The sequence below is a fragment of the Canis aureus genome, chromosome 9, assembly GCF_053574225.1.
Source record: "Canis aureus isolate CA01 chromosome 9, VMU_Caureus_v.1.0, whole genome shotgun sequence".
Lineage (NCBI taxonomy): Eukaryota > Metazoa > Chordata > Mammalia > Carnivora > Canidae > Canis > Canis aureus.
The window spans coordinates 39,336,809-39,353,845 of record NC_135619.1 but is presented as its reverse complement, the minus strand read 5'-3'; the positions used below and the strand labels follow the sequence as shown (position 1 = coordinate 39,353,845).

The 17,037-nt window shown below is 35.9% G+C and overlaps 1 protein-coding gene across 4 annotated transcripts in view; it reads right to left on the bottom strand.

Moving 5' to 3' along the window:
• The window catches only part of SLC38A6 (solute carrier family 38 member 6), a 73,098-nt gene that overhangs the window by 51,557 nt on the left and 4,504 nt on the right, over positions 1 to 17,037 (bottom strand). For 2 of the 4 annotated variants that reach the window (XM_077909532.1, XM_077909531.1), the window contains exons 4-5: positions 4,352 to 4,404; positions 760 to 799 (exon numbers count right to left, since the gene is read on the bottom strand). The exons of 1 other annotated variant lie outside the window; for it this stretch is intronic. In XM_077909532.1, coding sequence (XP_077765658.1) covers positions 760 to 799; positions 4,352 to 4,404 — 93 coding nt within the window. The remainder of the gene's footprint in view (positions 1 to 759; positions 800 to 4,351; positions 4,405 to 17,037) is intronic. One more of the 4 variants, XM_077909534.1, reaches the window with a different exon arrangement.

Here is a 17,037-nt window from a genome sequence, read left to right as displayed (position 1 = left end):
TGAGATCATGACCTGAGCCAAAATCAAGAGTCAGAAACTTAACCAAGTTACCCAGATGCCCCATGTTTGTTTATTTTTTAAACTAACTTGTCCTTTTAAATGTCTTGGTTATAAGAGGACATTGCTTATCTACACCGGATTGTTCACAACCCAGGAAACATAACTCCCTCTGAAGCAGTATATGCCAATGCAGTAATTAGGACAAAAGTAAAGGGGAAATATTTTATTTTATTATTTTTTTAAAGATTTTATTTATTTATTCATGACAGACCCACAGAGAGAGAGGCAGAAACACAAGCAGAGGGAGAAGCAGGCTCCATGAGGGAGCCCGACGTGGTACTCGATGCCGGGTCTCCAGGATCACACCCTGGGCTGAAGGCGGCGCTAAACCGCTGAGCCACTAAGGTTGCCCTAGGGGAAATATTTTAGAATCACCTGGAGAGTTTTTCCAAACCGTACCTTACCACTATCACAACTACAGAAAGCCAATGCTTTAGAGGTGTGTTGCAGACCTAACAACAAGACTGAAATCAAGAGATTACCTGGAACTAAATTTAGAAGCTATTGTCCTACAAGAGCTGCTAATATAAAGGATCTTTAAAAAAGAGAGTAATGAGGACAACACTGACAGTTTCTGAAGATACCTATATGTGCAAAGGTATTCAGGATATTAGCTAAATATGTAGTAAGGTAATAAACAAAAGGAAGAAATCATTGCTATCACATTTATGCATAAGCAGTGCACTTTCAATTGCTTACCTCCAATATTCTGAATTAGGATGGTACCTGCAACCATCACCTATAAAAGAACAAATGTATTCACAAGATGAAAGAAGAAATAATATAAAAGGATTAGTATTTTAGTAAAATCCAATAACCATGACTAAAACACAGATACAGAAGCAAAGAGAAATTGAAAAGAATACATTATCAGCCATTTGTAATACATAAAACTAATTCAAAAAGCCCCTTTTTAATAGTTCCATAGTTAGTATAAAGAATGCTTTTGAAAATTTTCTTGGCAGTCATTTTAAACAGTTAAAAGTGTTAAAAAGCTAGTAATTGGTGATTATTATCAAAATAGCAGAAAATTGAAATTAAATCTATCTGGTCTCATTTTCCCTTTTTCACTGCTTCAGTAGGTAGAATGAGACATTGCTTTAGTAGGTAGACTGCTATAGCTTCAGGTATGCTGTGCTAATGCTGTTTTGCATAGAAGAAAATTATTATAGTCTTTTGAGTGTGTCAGCATGGCATACACCAAGCTTTTGAACATCCTGTCCCAGGAATTAGTAAAGTCCAGAGCAGAAAACTCTAGAGCCCACATATTCGCAGATCTGAAATTTTAAGAAAATTAGTTCAATCTCAAAAATATGGAGTGGGCTTAGTGTAAGATAATCGAAGGTCATAAAGACTGTAGTCTATTGGAGAACTCCTTCCCTTTCAAAATGGGGCAGCTGCTGTTCAGCTCTGGCCTGTCGCTGGCATGTGGAAATGTGGATCCAATGTACCTATATCTTCTACATTTTTTAAAAAAGATTTTATTTATTTATTCATGAGAGACAAAGAGACAGAGAGGCAGAGACACAGGCAGAGGGAGAAGCAGGCTCCATGCAAGGAGCCCGATGTGGGACTCGATCCCTGAGACTCCGGGATCACACCCTGAGCCGAAGGAAGGTAGACTCAGCCACTGAGCCACCCAGGCGTCCCTATCTTCTACATTTTTTTAATTTTTCAAGGAAAATCAGAAACTGAATTCTTTCAAAATTTCTTCTTAGTTGGCAATCAGTTAAAAATAAAAAAAAAAAATGTAAGCCAGACCAAATATGCCTAAGGACTTAATTCAGTCTATACGTTGGCTGGCTTGTAATTTAAATGAGATTCTTGGGAAACTCAAGACACCTTATCCATTCTTGGTAATCAGGTATACTCATAGGAAATGACTAAACATTCTGCTTCCACTTGGGTCTTCCAATCAGATAAATCTCAATGGATCCGCACACCAATGTATGTTTGGAGTAGACTAGCTATCTAAGATCATTCAGTTCATGGATTGGGAACAGATCACCTTTCAGATTCACCTCTACTAGGAATTCCATCAGTGGCACATCATTTGCTTATCCTGGAAACACTAGAGCCCTTGGGGTCTGCAGAGCAAGGCTAATGACAGGTATCTTTGAAGATGTAGTAGCTGCCACTCTAACTTTTCCAGAAGAAACTCTGCATGTCAACTCATTTAAAAATTAGTTACAAAATGTCACAGTTATTTATGAAAAGACGATTTTGAACTTTTGCACACTATCTTTCATATGCAATTGATATCTATTGTCAGTCATACATGAAATTTGGATTTCTACTAATACACTGTAAAAAAACAATAAGACCAACTTATTCATGATTATCTTTCCATTTTTGGCTGAATTTAAGCGCTTAAGATCTAGAAAGCCAGAATGTCTATCTACCTATGTTTTGGTGAGTACTACACAGCACATGGCACATGGTATTTACTCAATAAATATTTGTTTGGTGAGTAAACAAATTAATTTATAAATGATTTAAAAAATCTTTCTTAAAAAGTTCAAAATATTTAAAAATATTTAATTCTCAGGACAATCTTATCATGTCCTATCCATTTCTGCATCATATCTGGAAAGAAGGAAATAGGAAAGTTTCAATCCAATTGTGGAAGTGGAGAGAAATAGAAAAAAGGCAAACAAGCAGCAACTCCTCCTTTAGAGTATCCTCTGTGTACCTGTCTCTTCAGAAGCAAGTGCATACATTAATGATAATGCAACTATTCTAAGAGTTTTAGGGAAAGGGGACTCTTCATTCTTTTAAATTCTGTTGTTATTCAAGGAATGAAGGAAATACTAATGTGAAATAACAGTGATGGTGCTTAGAGTCATATTTACAGATCATATGAAATTAATTTGAGAGTTTTCTTATATAAATAACATTTTCTTTTTCCTTGGTTAAACTGGATGCAGGAAATGATTATATCAAACATCCCTGTCTTCAGGAAAGAGAAACTGTTATCAGGATGATTAACAAAACCCTTTACCTTCAAGTACCATATTCTCCATTTGGTTTCAAGTTTCAGGTTATTAAGGTTCAAACCTTGAGGCTACACAGCATGATTTAAATATCTTCCTTTGTACTTTAAAAATAAAGTTAATTTGAATGTAAATACAGGTCCCTCCCCCCACATTAGGTAACTATAACTTTTTTCTCCCAGACTCAACTTCTTGGAAGTTGATTTGGGCATCTACAGATAGTATATCCTTTAAGATTATAAACAAAATAAACAAAAAACACGAAAAACAGATTTATAAATGAAAAGAAAGAGCCCTGTTTGCAACCAACATGAAAATGGGTTTAGATGTATGGTAGATCTTCAGAAACAAAGTACTACAGCACTCACAAAAATATTTAACTCCTGATTACTTATGGAAGAAAACATTGTTTTTTTTACCTCTCAATTTAGTTTAATACGCCTATCACAAATGAATGCCCAATAAATACAGCTATCATTTCTATTATTCTGAGGAGGAAAAGCAGTTGATTTAGAGGCTGAAATTCTACATGTAATATTGGCTTTAAGCAACTGTGGACAATTTCATTGTCCACAATTCAACCCCTTCATTTTTCTGGGACTTAACTTCTTCACCTATAAAGGAGGGAATAATAGCTTGATCATCTTTTAGCTCTGCTCGGCTCTTAAATGATATAATCTATTTACGTAAATTGTTATGCTATCATCTTAATTCTATGCTTCTTTCTTTTCCTATCTTTATGAAGATTTACTCAGTTAATATAATCAAAATAAATTAAAAAAAACTTAATACAGGCTATTGTTACAGTTTTAAGATTATTCAAGGCCCTGCTTTCCTTCATGAGGGTGAAAACTACTAATAAAGTGTTAAGTTTATTGGTGCATTTTTCCAGAAGGGCATATAAAGAAGAAAACAAATCTCTTTGTTTTCCGCTTCCCATCATTCTGTCATTCTTCACTTTGGTTTCCTTTTAGTCCCCTAATTTCTTTCTCTTAGATATACTTGTCTCTTTTAACTAGAACTGGAAAGAGAAAAATGTCTCCTTGGATTTTGGAAACAGTAAGAAGGAAATTTACCGGGGAACCCTGGGTGGCGCAGCTGTTTAGTGCCTGCCTTTGGCCCAGGGTGCGATCCTGGAGACCCGGGATCGAATCCCATGTCGGGCTCCCGGTGCATGGGGCCTGCTTCTCCATCGGCTTGTGTCTCTGCCTCTCTCTCTCTCTCTCTCTGTGTGTGTGTGACTATCATAAATAAATAAAAATTAAAAAAAAATTTAAAAAAAAAAGAAGGAAATTTACCTTTCCAGGTAATCCAAATGCAAAGAGGCCAAGATCTTCATAAGATGTCACAGCTGTTAAAAGAGATTATAATTTTTACTTTTACACAAACCATTTGTGTGCCAGCTCTTTTTTTTTTTTTTTTTTTTATGATAGTCACAGAGAGAGACAGAGAGAGAGGCGGAGACATAGGCAGAGGGAGAAGCAGGCTCCATACACCGGGAGCCCGACATGGGATTCGATCCCGGGCCTACCAGGATCGCGCCCTGGGCCAAAGGCAGGCGCTAAACCGCTGCGCCACCCAGGGATCCCTGTGTGCCAGCTCTTAAAGGGAAGAAAGCTATTCTGCTATTCCTTATAGCTATTGGATGGTCACATTAAATTTAAAGCAGAAATAACAGTTCTGGGGAAACTTTTGAACACTTATGATCTCTAAGGATAGAGTCTTCTGGGCACTTAGGTGGCTCACAGGTTAAGCATCTGGCTTTGGCTCAGGTCATGATCCCAGGGGTCCTGGGATCAAGCCCCTGCATTGGCTCCCTGCTCAACAGGGAGTCAGCTTCTCCCTCTCCCTCCCCTGTTCCCTCTGCTTGTGCTCTTTCTCTGTCAAATAAATAAATAAAATCTTAAAAAAAAAAAAAAAAGGATAGAGTCTTAGAATAAGTAGAGTTTAGCAAATCCCAAGGCTATCCAATCACTGCCCAGGCTGCATAGTTCAAATGCACTAATTTCTCAAGAACAGCCCCACTTCTCCCAAACAGTACTTGCATACTACACTATCGAAAAGCAAGTTTTCACTGGCACTAATTTCTGAAAACTGTGTATGTGAATAAAATTAGATAAAGTATGAAAGTTGTGTCATACTTTCAGAGACATTCACTTTTCCTTACTCCATAATTAGTAGGGCGTACATTTTCTTTTTTCATCATAAAAGAGTATGAAATTATATTTTCATTCCACATATTCAAGAAATGTGGGCACAGAAAAGATGGAAATTAAATGGATCATAAAAGAACCAAATTTGTCCTCAGCCTGTATAGCTTTGTGTTCTAACTAATGACACCACCAGTAAAAATGAGAAGTAAAAACATTTATGTAATCCTATAGTTTGAAAAGTGCTTGACCTTACAGAAGCAGACTAGCAGATGCTAAGGCTTGTTACAGCAACACACTTTTCCATTCAGTTCAAGATATGGTTTGCCATTTTTTAAAGCAAGGTTTAATATATTTTCTCAAGACACATATGTGTTTTCTTTAAATTGTCACTAACTTAACAAAAAAGCTCCTCTGTACTTTTGTATACAAGAATCACCGGGTTTGTAAAATTAAGCATTTTAAAAGAAAGCCACATGTGGCCTTTCCATGGTATATCTACAAAGTTGGACAGAAATCTGAAATATTGAAAAAATACTTTACTATTTAAAAACAAAAGTTCTAACATTTTTAGTTGCAAAATTTAAATTATTAACTTTAATCTATCATTAGAGTCAATGGACGACACAGCTATTTTTTAAAATGTATTTACCTACTGCTAAACACAGTGGACACAGATAATTTAGTTTTGAATTTGGGATATATAATTTGATTATAAGTAGGAACCTTTATGCTTTAACAATGAAAGACTTCTACCGTAATCTTACAGGGGTAGATTTGGGATATATTTTATAACATAAAAATTAAAAAGTAGAGTTACAAAACTAAGAAGTGGAATTTTTTCCTCTAATGTGAAATGCCAAAATTCTTTTTCCCAAATATACGTATCTAAAGTGAATGTCATCAAAAAAATTAACAATTATTTTAGTTGATAAATCTTTACTAGTTTTAGTTTTCTTAAACATAATTGATAATATATAGGGGCACAATTCCTTAAATTTAATATTCCAAAGCCTTCCAAATTTAATTAAACCAGAAAAACTATCTAAATGTTAGCTTCTATCTAATTTGACATAGAGAAGTAAGTTTGCTAAATATTATGTGTATGTGAACCAAGTCACCAGAAGGTCTCTGATCTGTCACTGAAGTAGGAGATTAAAGGAACATCGTTATTGAATTTTAGCAACTCTCTTTTATATTATAGTTAAAACTATCTGTTCTTTCTTAAAGAAAAACTTTCTTTCCAAGAACTTAAAGCAAGGAGGCTTTTCAGTGTCACAAATAGGAATATATTGAATAACTTGCTTTTAAAATGACCTATGTAAAAAAAATAAAAATAAAAAAAAAATAAAATGACCTATGTAGAGTTTTTCAGTCAATGAGCAAGTTATCAAGATGATACTGATCTAAAAGTTTAAGGTTTATTTTTTAATAGCAGAAAACAAGTATAGACTGTACACTTAGTAAAAATGAAAAGTAACTTTCCCATAAGCAAAAGTCATAATACAGAAAGATTCCAAAAGGAATTGGTATTTCTATTACCTAAATAAACATTCTTAATTTTCATATTTTAACACAACTTTTATTATTACAAAAAATATCAAACTAATAGCTTAATAAAGATAAATATATTTGCAACTTCTGACAGTAGTGGCATACATTTTAGCAATCTCAAACTTGTTCTCTATTACTTTTTAATTTTATAAAAAAAAAACCTCTCCAGCAAACTCCCAAATTTAGAGTGAAAAATGTTTAGACTTTTAAATGGCGACTGAGACAATGTTCAAATCTTCACTTTATCTTTCAAATCAGCATGTCTGGCTAGCCATTCAGTTTTGTCACTGTCATCATACTTCTTTTATGTTGCACAAATTAGAAGCATTTTCCCATGTTTGAGACACCATGAGTATAAATAATGGCTTCTGGTTTGAGGCTTTACTAAAATATGTACACAGTCAGCCAAATGCTTTATCTCTACATATTCTCTTTTTAATAGATTTCTGGATCATCTCAACATATAAACCAAAACAACCCTAGAGATATATTTTTAAAGTTCTGTTCTATCATTTGGGCAGTTAAGATGGTAGAAGTAGTATAAATTGGTATGACGTTTGGAATGCAGTTTGAACACTGAAACTTTAAAATATTTATAACATTTTGGGGTGCTTGGGTGGCTTAGTTGGTTAGGCGGCCAATTCTTGATTTTGGCTCAGATCATGATCTCAGGGTTGTGAGATCAAGCCCCTTGTTGATGCTCCACATGGAGTCCGCTTGTTCCTCTCCCTGTCCCTCCCCATCCCACTCATACATGCACACACATACATACTCACTCACTCCTCTCTCTCTCTCTCTCTCTCAAATAAATAATTTTAAAAAATAAAAAATACAGATACTTATATAACATTTTCCCCCTAGGAGCTTGCATCTTAGGAAATAAGACTAAAATCAGAAAATATTATATGCAAAGATCATCATGCATAATTTACACTGAAAAAAAAAAGCAACATCACAAACTACTTAAATATTCAACAATGGTAGTGGTTAAGTAAATTATAGTAGGTATACCTGATACAGTAATACATAGCCATTACAAATTATGTTTATGGTAACATGGAAAATGTTAATTTTGAGTGAAAAAATTAGATTCAAATATGATCCATAAAATAAAAACATAAAAAGAGTAGGATGAACTATAAACTAGTAACAATGATTCTATAGTCTTCTTTCTTTGTCTTCCTTTTTTGGGGGGGGGCATTCAAATATTCTACAATGACTAGAATAGGGTGGTGGAACTTTAAAAAACCATACCCCTTGAATAGTTCTATTTCCTCCACCAAATATTGGATAGGGTTGATTTAAGCTGCAACTTTCAATTTCTCTAGTGTTTAGTAATTTAAGTGTCATTTGGCCTTCTAATAAGGAATATTTTTCTGCTCTTTCATATGATCAATGTTTTAATATCTTATTTATAAAGTGAAAATGTTTTGAGAGATCTCAAAATAAGATGTGGTAATGACCAGTCACTTAGTAGCATATTTCTATAGAATAGGAATAACATTAATTATAAAAATTATAAAATTAATTCAGTCTTTTACAGGAAACCATACAAGCAGTACTTGGCACAATTCTCCTTAAATAAATAACTAAAAGCAGTCGTTAGCAATCTATTTTAGGAAATTATTTTTTGATATTAAAGAAATCAATGCAATGTTTTCAAGAGGCAGAAAGAAAGGCTGTAAATCTTAACAAGTAAATTGGGGGAAAATTTCTTCTTTAATGTACCATCAAGGCACACTTTAGTGCTATTTTGGCTAGACCAAGAGTTTGGCCTCCTCACGAATCATTTGGAAAGCTGCTTCCCATAAAGTCATGGAATATTTCCAACTAGTTACTCCAGTGTTCTGTCTGCTATGCATTTTTTCCTCAATGAAATAGGACAATTAATAAACTCTGGTTACAGTACAAAGCCCAAGTTTCAGCAGCAGCAATATTATCTTTGGATCTGAATTGAGGGATATGAGTTATTCAAATACAGTTCAACTCTCAGAAAGTTGGCCATTTAGAATGCACCCTTATTGTTCTGAAATTCTGTTCTTTCTTGTGCTTTCCATCATTTTCCTCTCACCTCTTCTCCCTAATAGTGTCATGCACCTCATTCTCTTATTGAGTGTCCACTATGCAACTGTATGGCTACTTCTGATCTTTCTTAATATGTAATTAAATGTCAGTTTATCCCCTAAGTGCGACATGATTTTAGAGAATTCAATGCAGGAAAAGGAAATAGAATGCTAGAATACCAGAAACATTCTCCTTTCTAGTGGCACAGAGGTTGTGATATTGCGTGTGTAGAGAAAGTTCTAGGATCCTAATATCTGCCAACTGCTTGGCTCTGCTGTGAACATTTACATTTACATAGTCTTATTGCTATTTATTAGTTTCAAATTTTAGACTCAAAGATAAAACGTGAATGACTTACATATGATTACAAAACAGTAAGTAAATATTGTCAATCTTGGCAATATAAAGGTGTAGCAGGGAAATATGGGAAGTATGGGAAATAGAGAGAGGACAGGTGAGAGAAAGGAAAGCAGCACTAATATCAAATAGTGGATAGTCAAAGGATGCTGTCTAAGGTCCATGAAACAAAAATAAAAATATAAGTATTAGAGTTACAAAATAATCAGCCCACCACAGGTAGGTTATAATGCCTATAGGAATTCCATTTCAGATAGTAAATGCAGCATTTAGATTTTTAAAAAGATTTTATTTATTCATGAGAGACACAGAGAAAGAGAGAGAGGCAGAGACACAGGCAGAGGAAGAAGCAGGCTCCATGCAGGGAGCCTGATGTTGGACTCGACCCAGGGTCTCCAGGATCACACCCTGGGCTGAAGGCGGCGCTAAGCCACTGAGCCACTCTGGCTGCCCTAGAATTTTTTTTTAAGAAGAGCATTGCAATGCAGGTGCCTGGGTGGCTCAGTTGGCTAAGCGTATGGCTTCGGCTCAGGTCATGATCCCGGGGTCCTGGGATGGAGCCCCACCATTAGCTCCTCAATCAGTGGGGAGCTTGCTTCTTCCTCTGCCTCTGCTCCAGCTCATGCTCATTCTCTCTCTCTCTCTCTAATAAGTAAGTAAGTAAGTAAGTAAATAAATAAATAAAAAGGGTGCTGAATTGGACAGTGTTGAGCCGCTCTAAAGGGCTTAAGTAAAAAAACCAAAATGGTTGAGCACAAAGGAGACATTTTACTCATTTATTTCCTCATCGTTGCTAACAATTAAAATCCTCATAAAAGGGGATCCCTGGGTGGCAGCAGTTTAGCGCCTGCCTTTGGCCCAGGGCGCGATCCTGGAGACCCGGGATCGAATCCCACGTCGGGCTCCCGGTGCATGGAGCCTGCTTCTCCCTCTGCTTGTGTCTCTGCCTCTTTCTCTCTCTGTGTGTGTCTATCATAAATTAAAAAAAAAAAATCCTCATAAAAGGACCATAACCTTACTTTTAGGAAGAGGAAGTTAGGTGGCTGTGTTCTCTTGCTTGGTGGGCTTTAGGAAGGACCAAAATTCCCTTTAGAAGTAATAAGTGGTGAATCCCAGTATCTTCCTTGACTCTGTTTTTTTTCCTTGACTCTTTTCAACCACCTCAGTTGCTTCTCACTGGTTCAGCAAAAATTCCAAATTCCTTAGGTGGCACTTATCTATCTCTTCAACTTCATTTTCTCTTTTGCACTTCACGCAGATATAATAGTAAACAATTTTTGACATCTTAAATAACATAAACAGTACATACCTTTGTATATGAAATATTCTCTCTTGCCTGGTCCCCTAGTCAAATTCCTTTTCAGCTCAGCTCTCAAGGAGTATTTACTGACCCTCAACCTCAGCCCCCAACCCATACAAGGTAAATCACTCTCTCCTATGAGCTATCACTGTTACTAGCCTATATTCAAATAGCCACAACCATCACACTGCCATTATAATTTTTTTACTTATGTATCTGTCTACCCAATTAGACTATGAACTTTTTCAGGGAAAGAAGAGTCTTATTTATCTCTGTATCCCCAATAGATAAAAAGAGTATTGAATAAATGAACCTCCACCCTGGGCTTCGGATCTGGGACCTGTCCATCTATACAGTTCACCCTCAAGCAATACAGGGCCTAGGGTACCAACTCCTGTGCAGTCAAAAATCTGCATATAACCTTTAACTCCTCAGATACTTTGCTAATACTTTACTGTTGACCAGAAGCCTTACTGATAACATTAACTAACACATATTCCATGTTATATACATTATGTATGGCTTCTTATAATAAAGGAAACTACAGAAATGAAAATATTAAGAAAATCATAAAGACAAAATACATTTGCTGTACTATATTTGCAAAAAAAAATCCACATATAAGTGGACTTGCAGAGTTCAAATGTGTTCAAGAGTCAACTGTTCTTCAAAGTCCATCTATCTAAAACTGAACTCATTTTTAATTTGAGTCAAAGCCTCCTTTTTTAAAAAAAGATTTTATTTATTTGAGAGAAAATGAGTGGAGGAAGAGGCAGAGAAGAAGCAGGTTCCCTGTAGAGCAGTTCTGCAGGTCCCTATGCAGAACTCAATTCCAGGACCCTGGGATTATGACCTGAGCTGAAGACAGATACTTAACCAACTGAGCCACCCAGGTGCCCAAATCAATGCCTCAGGCTATGTTCTTATCTCCATTTAATGACACCATCATTTGTCCAGTGGCTCATAACAGAAATCTGGGGGATATCCTTAGACATGTCCTTCTCTATTACTCTCCACATTCAGATATCAGCTCCTTTCAATTCTAACTCCCTTAACCTCTATATTCCCTAATCCATTTCTTTATTTCCCATGCTAATACTTTGTTTCAATCTTCCAGCATTTGATTCTTTTGTGACAACCAGGCCTCACTGCTGACTTATTAGAGTCAGACAAAAAAGAGAGGCATTCCTTTCAGGAAAAAAAAAAAAAAAAAGGTTTCCACAATCTTGAAGGCAAACATGGCCTGGAAAGCTGACTGTGCCATTGTTGGGGGTGGGGGGAAACTACTTCACATGTGCCTGGGTGGCTCAGTCAGTTAAGCATCCAACTCTTGATCTCAGCTGAGGTCTTGATTACAGGGTTGTGAGTTCAAGCCCCACCACGGAGCCTACTTTAAAAAAAAAAAAAAAAAAAAAAAAAAAGCAAATTCTACTCTAATCTGGAGATGGCTCTTAGATCATCTGCTCAGTTGTCCTGGGAATTCCCTTCACCTCTCTCCTGTGCTAAATTCCCTATTTCTTTGATAGTACATAACTTTGGTAAATGGCACCCTCCATTGCTCATTAAGTAATTGTGCATAGGAAATAATTTTTTGAGTTTTTGCATGTATCAAAATATTATTCTACCATCATACTTACATGGTAGTTTTGCTGAGTATAGGACTCTATACTGATATCACTCCTCCCTAAATTTTTTTTTTTAAGATTTTATTCATTTATTCATGAGAGACACACACAGAGAGAGAGAGAGAGGCAGGGACACAGGCACAGGAAGAAGCAGGCTCCATGTGGGAGCCTGATGCGGGACTCGATCCCAGGACCCCAGGATCATGCCTGGGTCGAAGGCAGGCACTAAACCGCTGAGCCACCCAGGGACCCGTCCTCTCCCCTAAATTTTGAAGGTATTGTGTTTTATATATAGTCTTCTTATTTAAAATATTCCAAGGGAAGTCATTTGCTCTTAAAGTTCTTGGTTCATTGGTTGAGAGTTTTGTTTGTTTCTCCTCTCTGAAAGCTTTTAGGATATTCTCTGATTTAGGATATTCTTCTGATTTTTCACAATGATGTGTGTTGTTATGAACTATGTTACAATTATTATATTGGATGCTAAGAAGAATCCTTTCAATCTGGAAACTAATTTCCTTCAGTTACACAAACTTTCCTGGTATTATTCTGTTGGTAATTTTCTGCCATTACATTTTTCTTTTCTCTCTTTATGGAATTCCAGTTATTTGTATGCTGAACCTCCTGGACTGGTCCTCTATTTTTGTATCTTTTCTCTCTCATTTCAAGCTTCTTGTCTTCCCCTTACACTCCTGGCCTAAAACATGTCCTTAACTCTTTCAACCCAACTACTAAGTTAACTCAAAATTTTAATTTCTAGAATTCTTGTGTTCTCTGTAATAATTTTAATAATTTAGTAATTTCTTGTCTTTGTTTCAAAAATCCAATGTCTTCTTTTAGTTCTCTGAAGCTATTAAATACAGTATTTTTAAGTTTTCATTGGGTCTCTGCAGAGCTTGCATTTGGAGTGTGAGGAGAAAAAATGAGTTCACCAAAACTCCAAGATCTTTGGCCTAAGCAACTAGAAGGAAGATGCTATTATCTTCCTACTTAGATGAGAAAAGAGTGGAAGGTATAGATTGGAAGTGCAAAAATGGACAGTTTGCTTATTCTGACATATATATTGGTATCCAAGTGGAGATGTCATGGAGGCAGTTGGATATAAGACTGAAAATCAGGGGAGAGATCCAGGCCAAGGGCATAAATTTTAGGGTCACTATGAGCCCTAGTGAATATAAAAGAAATCAGAGGAATAGTCCTGGGGTATTCCAATGTTTAGAAGATAGAAGACGAAGAATATTTGCAGAAAAAAAAAGAGAAGCATTCAGTTAAATAGGACAAAAACCAGAAGAGTGTGAATAAGCATCACACAGAGGAAGGAACAACTAACTACCAAATGCTGCTGAAGTCAGCTAAGGTGAAGACTGACTACTAACTGCTGGATTTAGTAACTATGTGTAAGTCATCAGTACAATAAATTTCAGTGGAATAATGGGGGAAAACCTACTGGAGTGGGTCCAAAAGATGATTAAGGTGGGAAGAGAAAGAGAAAGAGAGAATAAGAGGAAAGGAAACTATCCGGCATAAACAAGTCTTTGGAGGAGTTCTGCTATGAAAGCATAATGAAAGAATCTGGAATCATTCCTAAAATGGAAGAGATGACAGATTCTTTATAAATTGATAGGAAGAAAACACAGGTAAAAGAAGAGGAGAGAACAGAGAGGGTGGCTGGAGGGATGTAGGTGAAAGCAGATGGGATCACAGCAGAAATAGAGAAGCAGCCCTTAGAGTTCTTTAGTTCTCTCAGAGAACTAAAGAGTTCAAAGTAACAGCATATGGTACATATGAAAAGGGAAGGTATAAGTGGTGGCAAGAGCTTATAATGTTCATTTATGATTCCTTCTATTTTCTCAGTGAAATAGAAAGTAAGGATATCTGCTAAGATTATAATTAAGGAAAATGTGTTGAAAGTTTGAGAGAAAAGAGAAGATATGAAAAAGTCATTTCCTAGATAGCAGCGTAAGCAAGTGAATAGACTAAAGAAGTTAATAAGGATTGTGTGATAGCATCATAGGTCCACCAGACATTCAACTATAGAGATATCAATCCGCATGGTTGTGTGTTTTTCTTCAGGAACAACTCTGTTGCACAGGTGCATGTGTGAAGTAGGCAGAGTCACATTTAACCATTGGTAGAGTTTTGTCAGAGGAGTAGGACGAAAAAAGGGAGGAGCGAGGAAGTGACTGTAATAACATAAAATGAAACTTCAACTGGACAAAGAGGGGATATATGGACAAGAGAATGAAGGAAAGTACAAAGGTTGTAGGATCAGTGAATTCCCTGCTGTTGATAGTGATGTGGAGATGAGAGGAGGGGACCTATGGGTTTATTCCCTAAGCACAATAGTTTCCCCAAGCATCACAATAAGCCACCTGTTTCTGAGACAGCAGTATGTACAACACCTTGCAATCTTTAAGGTTTTTGCATCAATGAGAACTCTTAACAAGAGCTAACACTGACCAAAGACTTGGCGTTTTATATACCTTATTGTATTTCATTCTCACAACAATCCAAAAAGGAAAGCATTACCATTTTATAGATGACAAACTAAGGCTAGAGAGATTAAGGTACCTTATACGCTACCTCAGCTCCCCAAAACAGTCTACAGAGACCCCAATCCCTATATAAAATCCAAAATAGCAGAATTTCACATGAAGAAATCCTTTATTTTTAAATAAAAATAAACAGTTCTCTTGTACTCCAGGCAAATAAATGAAGAAGATATTTTTTTTTTAAGATTTTATTTATTTATTTATTCACGAAAGACTGAGAGACAGAGAGAGAGACAGAGCGCCAGAGACAAAGGCAGAGGGAGAAGCAGGCTCCATGCACCGGGAGCCTGATGTGGGATTTGATCCCGGGTCTCCAGGATCGCGCCCTGGGCCAAAGGCAGGCACTAAACCGCTGCGCCACCCAGGGATCCCTGAAGAAGATATTTTGTAAAGACTATTGATTGCCCTTTATCTGATCAAAGAATCTGATCTAATACTCCTTTGTGACAGTCCAATACACTGAGGAAAAAAAATTTGGTTACCCGTTATTCTCTAGTCATTTATGTGTGTGCATATAAGTGTGTGTGTGTGTATGTGTATTTTTTTTTGAAAGCCTACCTCCACAAAGAATTTTACAGTGACTGAAGGAATTCAATCAACAGAAGACAGGTGGATCAATGTATATGAAGAACCATGAAGAAGTTAGTTCATGGACCAAGTCAGCTACAAAAGTAAAGGAAAAAAGAAAAAAGAGAAAGAAACAGAGGTTTTCAGTTCATATATGCTCTAAAGTTACAGAAAAGAACAAGACAATGTCAGAATTTTAAAGTTAAATATAGATCAACTGAAAGAGAAAAAAAAAACAGCATTACTTGGAAATCTTCCTAAATTGAATATTACTTCCAAATTATTGAAATTAATAAAGCATGTTATAACATTTTAATTAATGAAGCCATACTTGCCATACAGTTGACTAACATATTACTCTTTCAGAAGAATCCAGAGTAAAATAACCTACTAAGAGGTTAAAAACTACAATTAGTTAAAAATAATTTTGTCAGAGAAGCAGAATTTTAAAACATGTCATTAAAATTACAGTCACGTGTTAGCAGAATTTATAGACACTTATTTAATGCTATTATTCCTGAATTTGAGATGCCGTTATGAACTTGTACTTTCAGATCAATATTACTGCATTGTTTCCTAGTATTTTTCTTTTTTTTTTTTTTTTAATTTTTTTTAAAGTTTATTTATGATAGTCACACAGAGAGAGAGAGAGAGGCGGAGACATAGGCAGAGGGAGAAGCAGGCTCCATGCACCAGGAGCCCGATGTGGGATTTGATCCCGGGTCTCCAGGATCGTGCCCTGAGCCAAAGGCAGGCGCTAAACCGCTGCGCCACCCAGGGATCCCATGTTTCCTAGTATTTTTCTCTCTGCACTGTCACTCAAGCCCCTTGAAAGCACACGCACACATTTGCAGGCTGGATGGCCAAAGATACTGGTATAAGTCATAGCTGTGAACTATGGATCCTAAATCAGTTTTGCATAAGAATCACCATTAGGACTTTTAAAAACATATTTCTAAATTGCACCTCAGATTCTTGGAATTAGAATCCATGTGGTTTATGAATCTGTTTATAAAAAGATCTGCATGTATGTCTGATGCATAGACAGACTAAATAGAGATGAGGATTTGGAACTATGGAGAGTCAAAATTCTCAAGAAATACCTTTGGATTTTTATCATCTTTTCTAGCCAAAATACTCCCATTTTTTTAAATTTTATGTATCTATTCTGCTTCTTAAAGTCTGAAAACTACCAAAACCTGATAGAGCAAAGTGATTTCACCCATTTAAGAATTAAACTCATGATTCGGGCATCAAAACTAACCTAATCCAAACATAAAAGACACTATCCAGATAAAAAGACCAGTATTGATGGGTCACAGAATATTTGTTAGCGCCAAAAGAAAAACTCTATTAAAGCAGTTCTAAAAAAAAAAAAAAAAAAAAAAAAGCAGTTCTGTAATTCATATACTTTTATTTATTGCAGCTGAAAAGAACTTAATACATGACTGAATTAAATAAAGTTCCAAATGGAAAGATGTATATACATATCTAGTATTTTAATTGCATAATTCTGTCATTTACCAAAAACAAACAAACAAAAAAAACCGGGTCTTATTCTAGACTCACATATAAAAATATAAAACTTTGTAACAATTGGATTGTAAACAAATCCAAAGTTTAGTGACCCTGCCTCCTGCAGAGCAGGCAGGAGTAAATCTGAAAAGGTATTCTCTGAGGAAATAATAATCACCCTAGGAGAAATATGATCAGAATGAACACCTGTCTACTACTTCCCCATAAGGTAAGGTCTGGATTCTTTAAACACCTTTCAGGTGTTTCCTCTAATCTACCCTAATCTAGAAAACTATGCTGTGT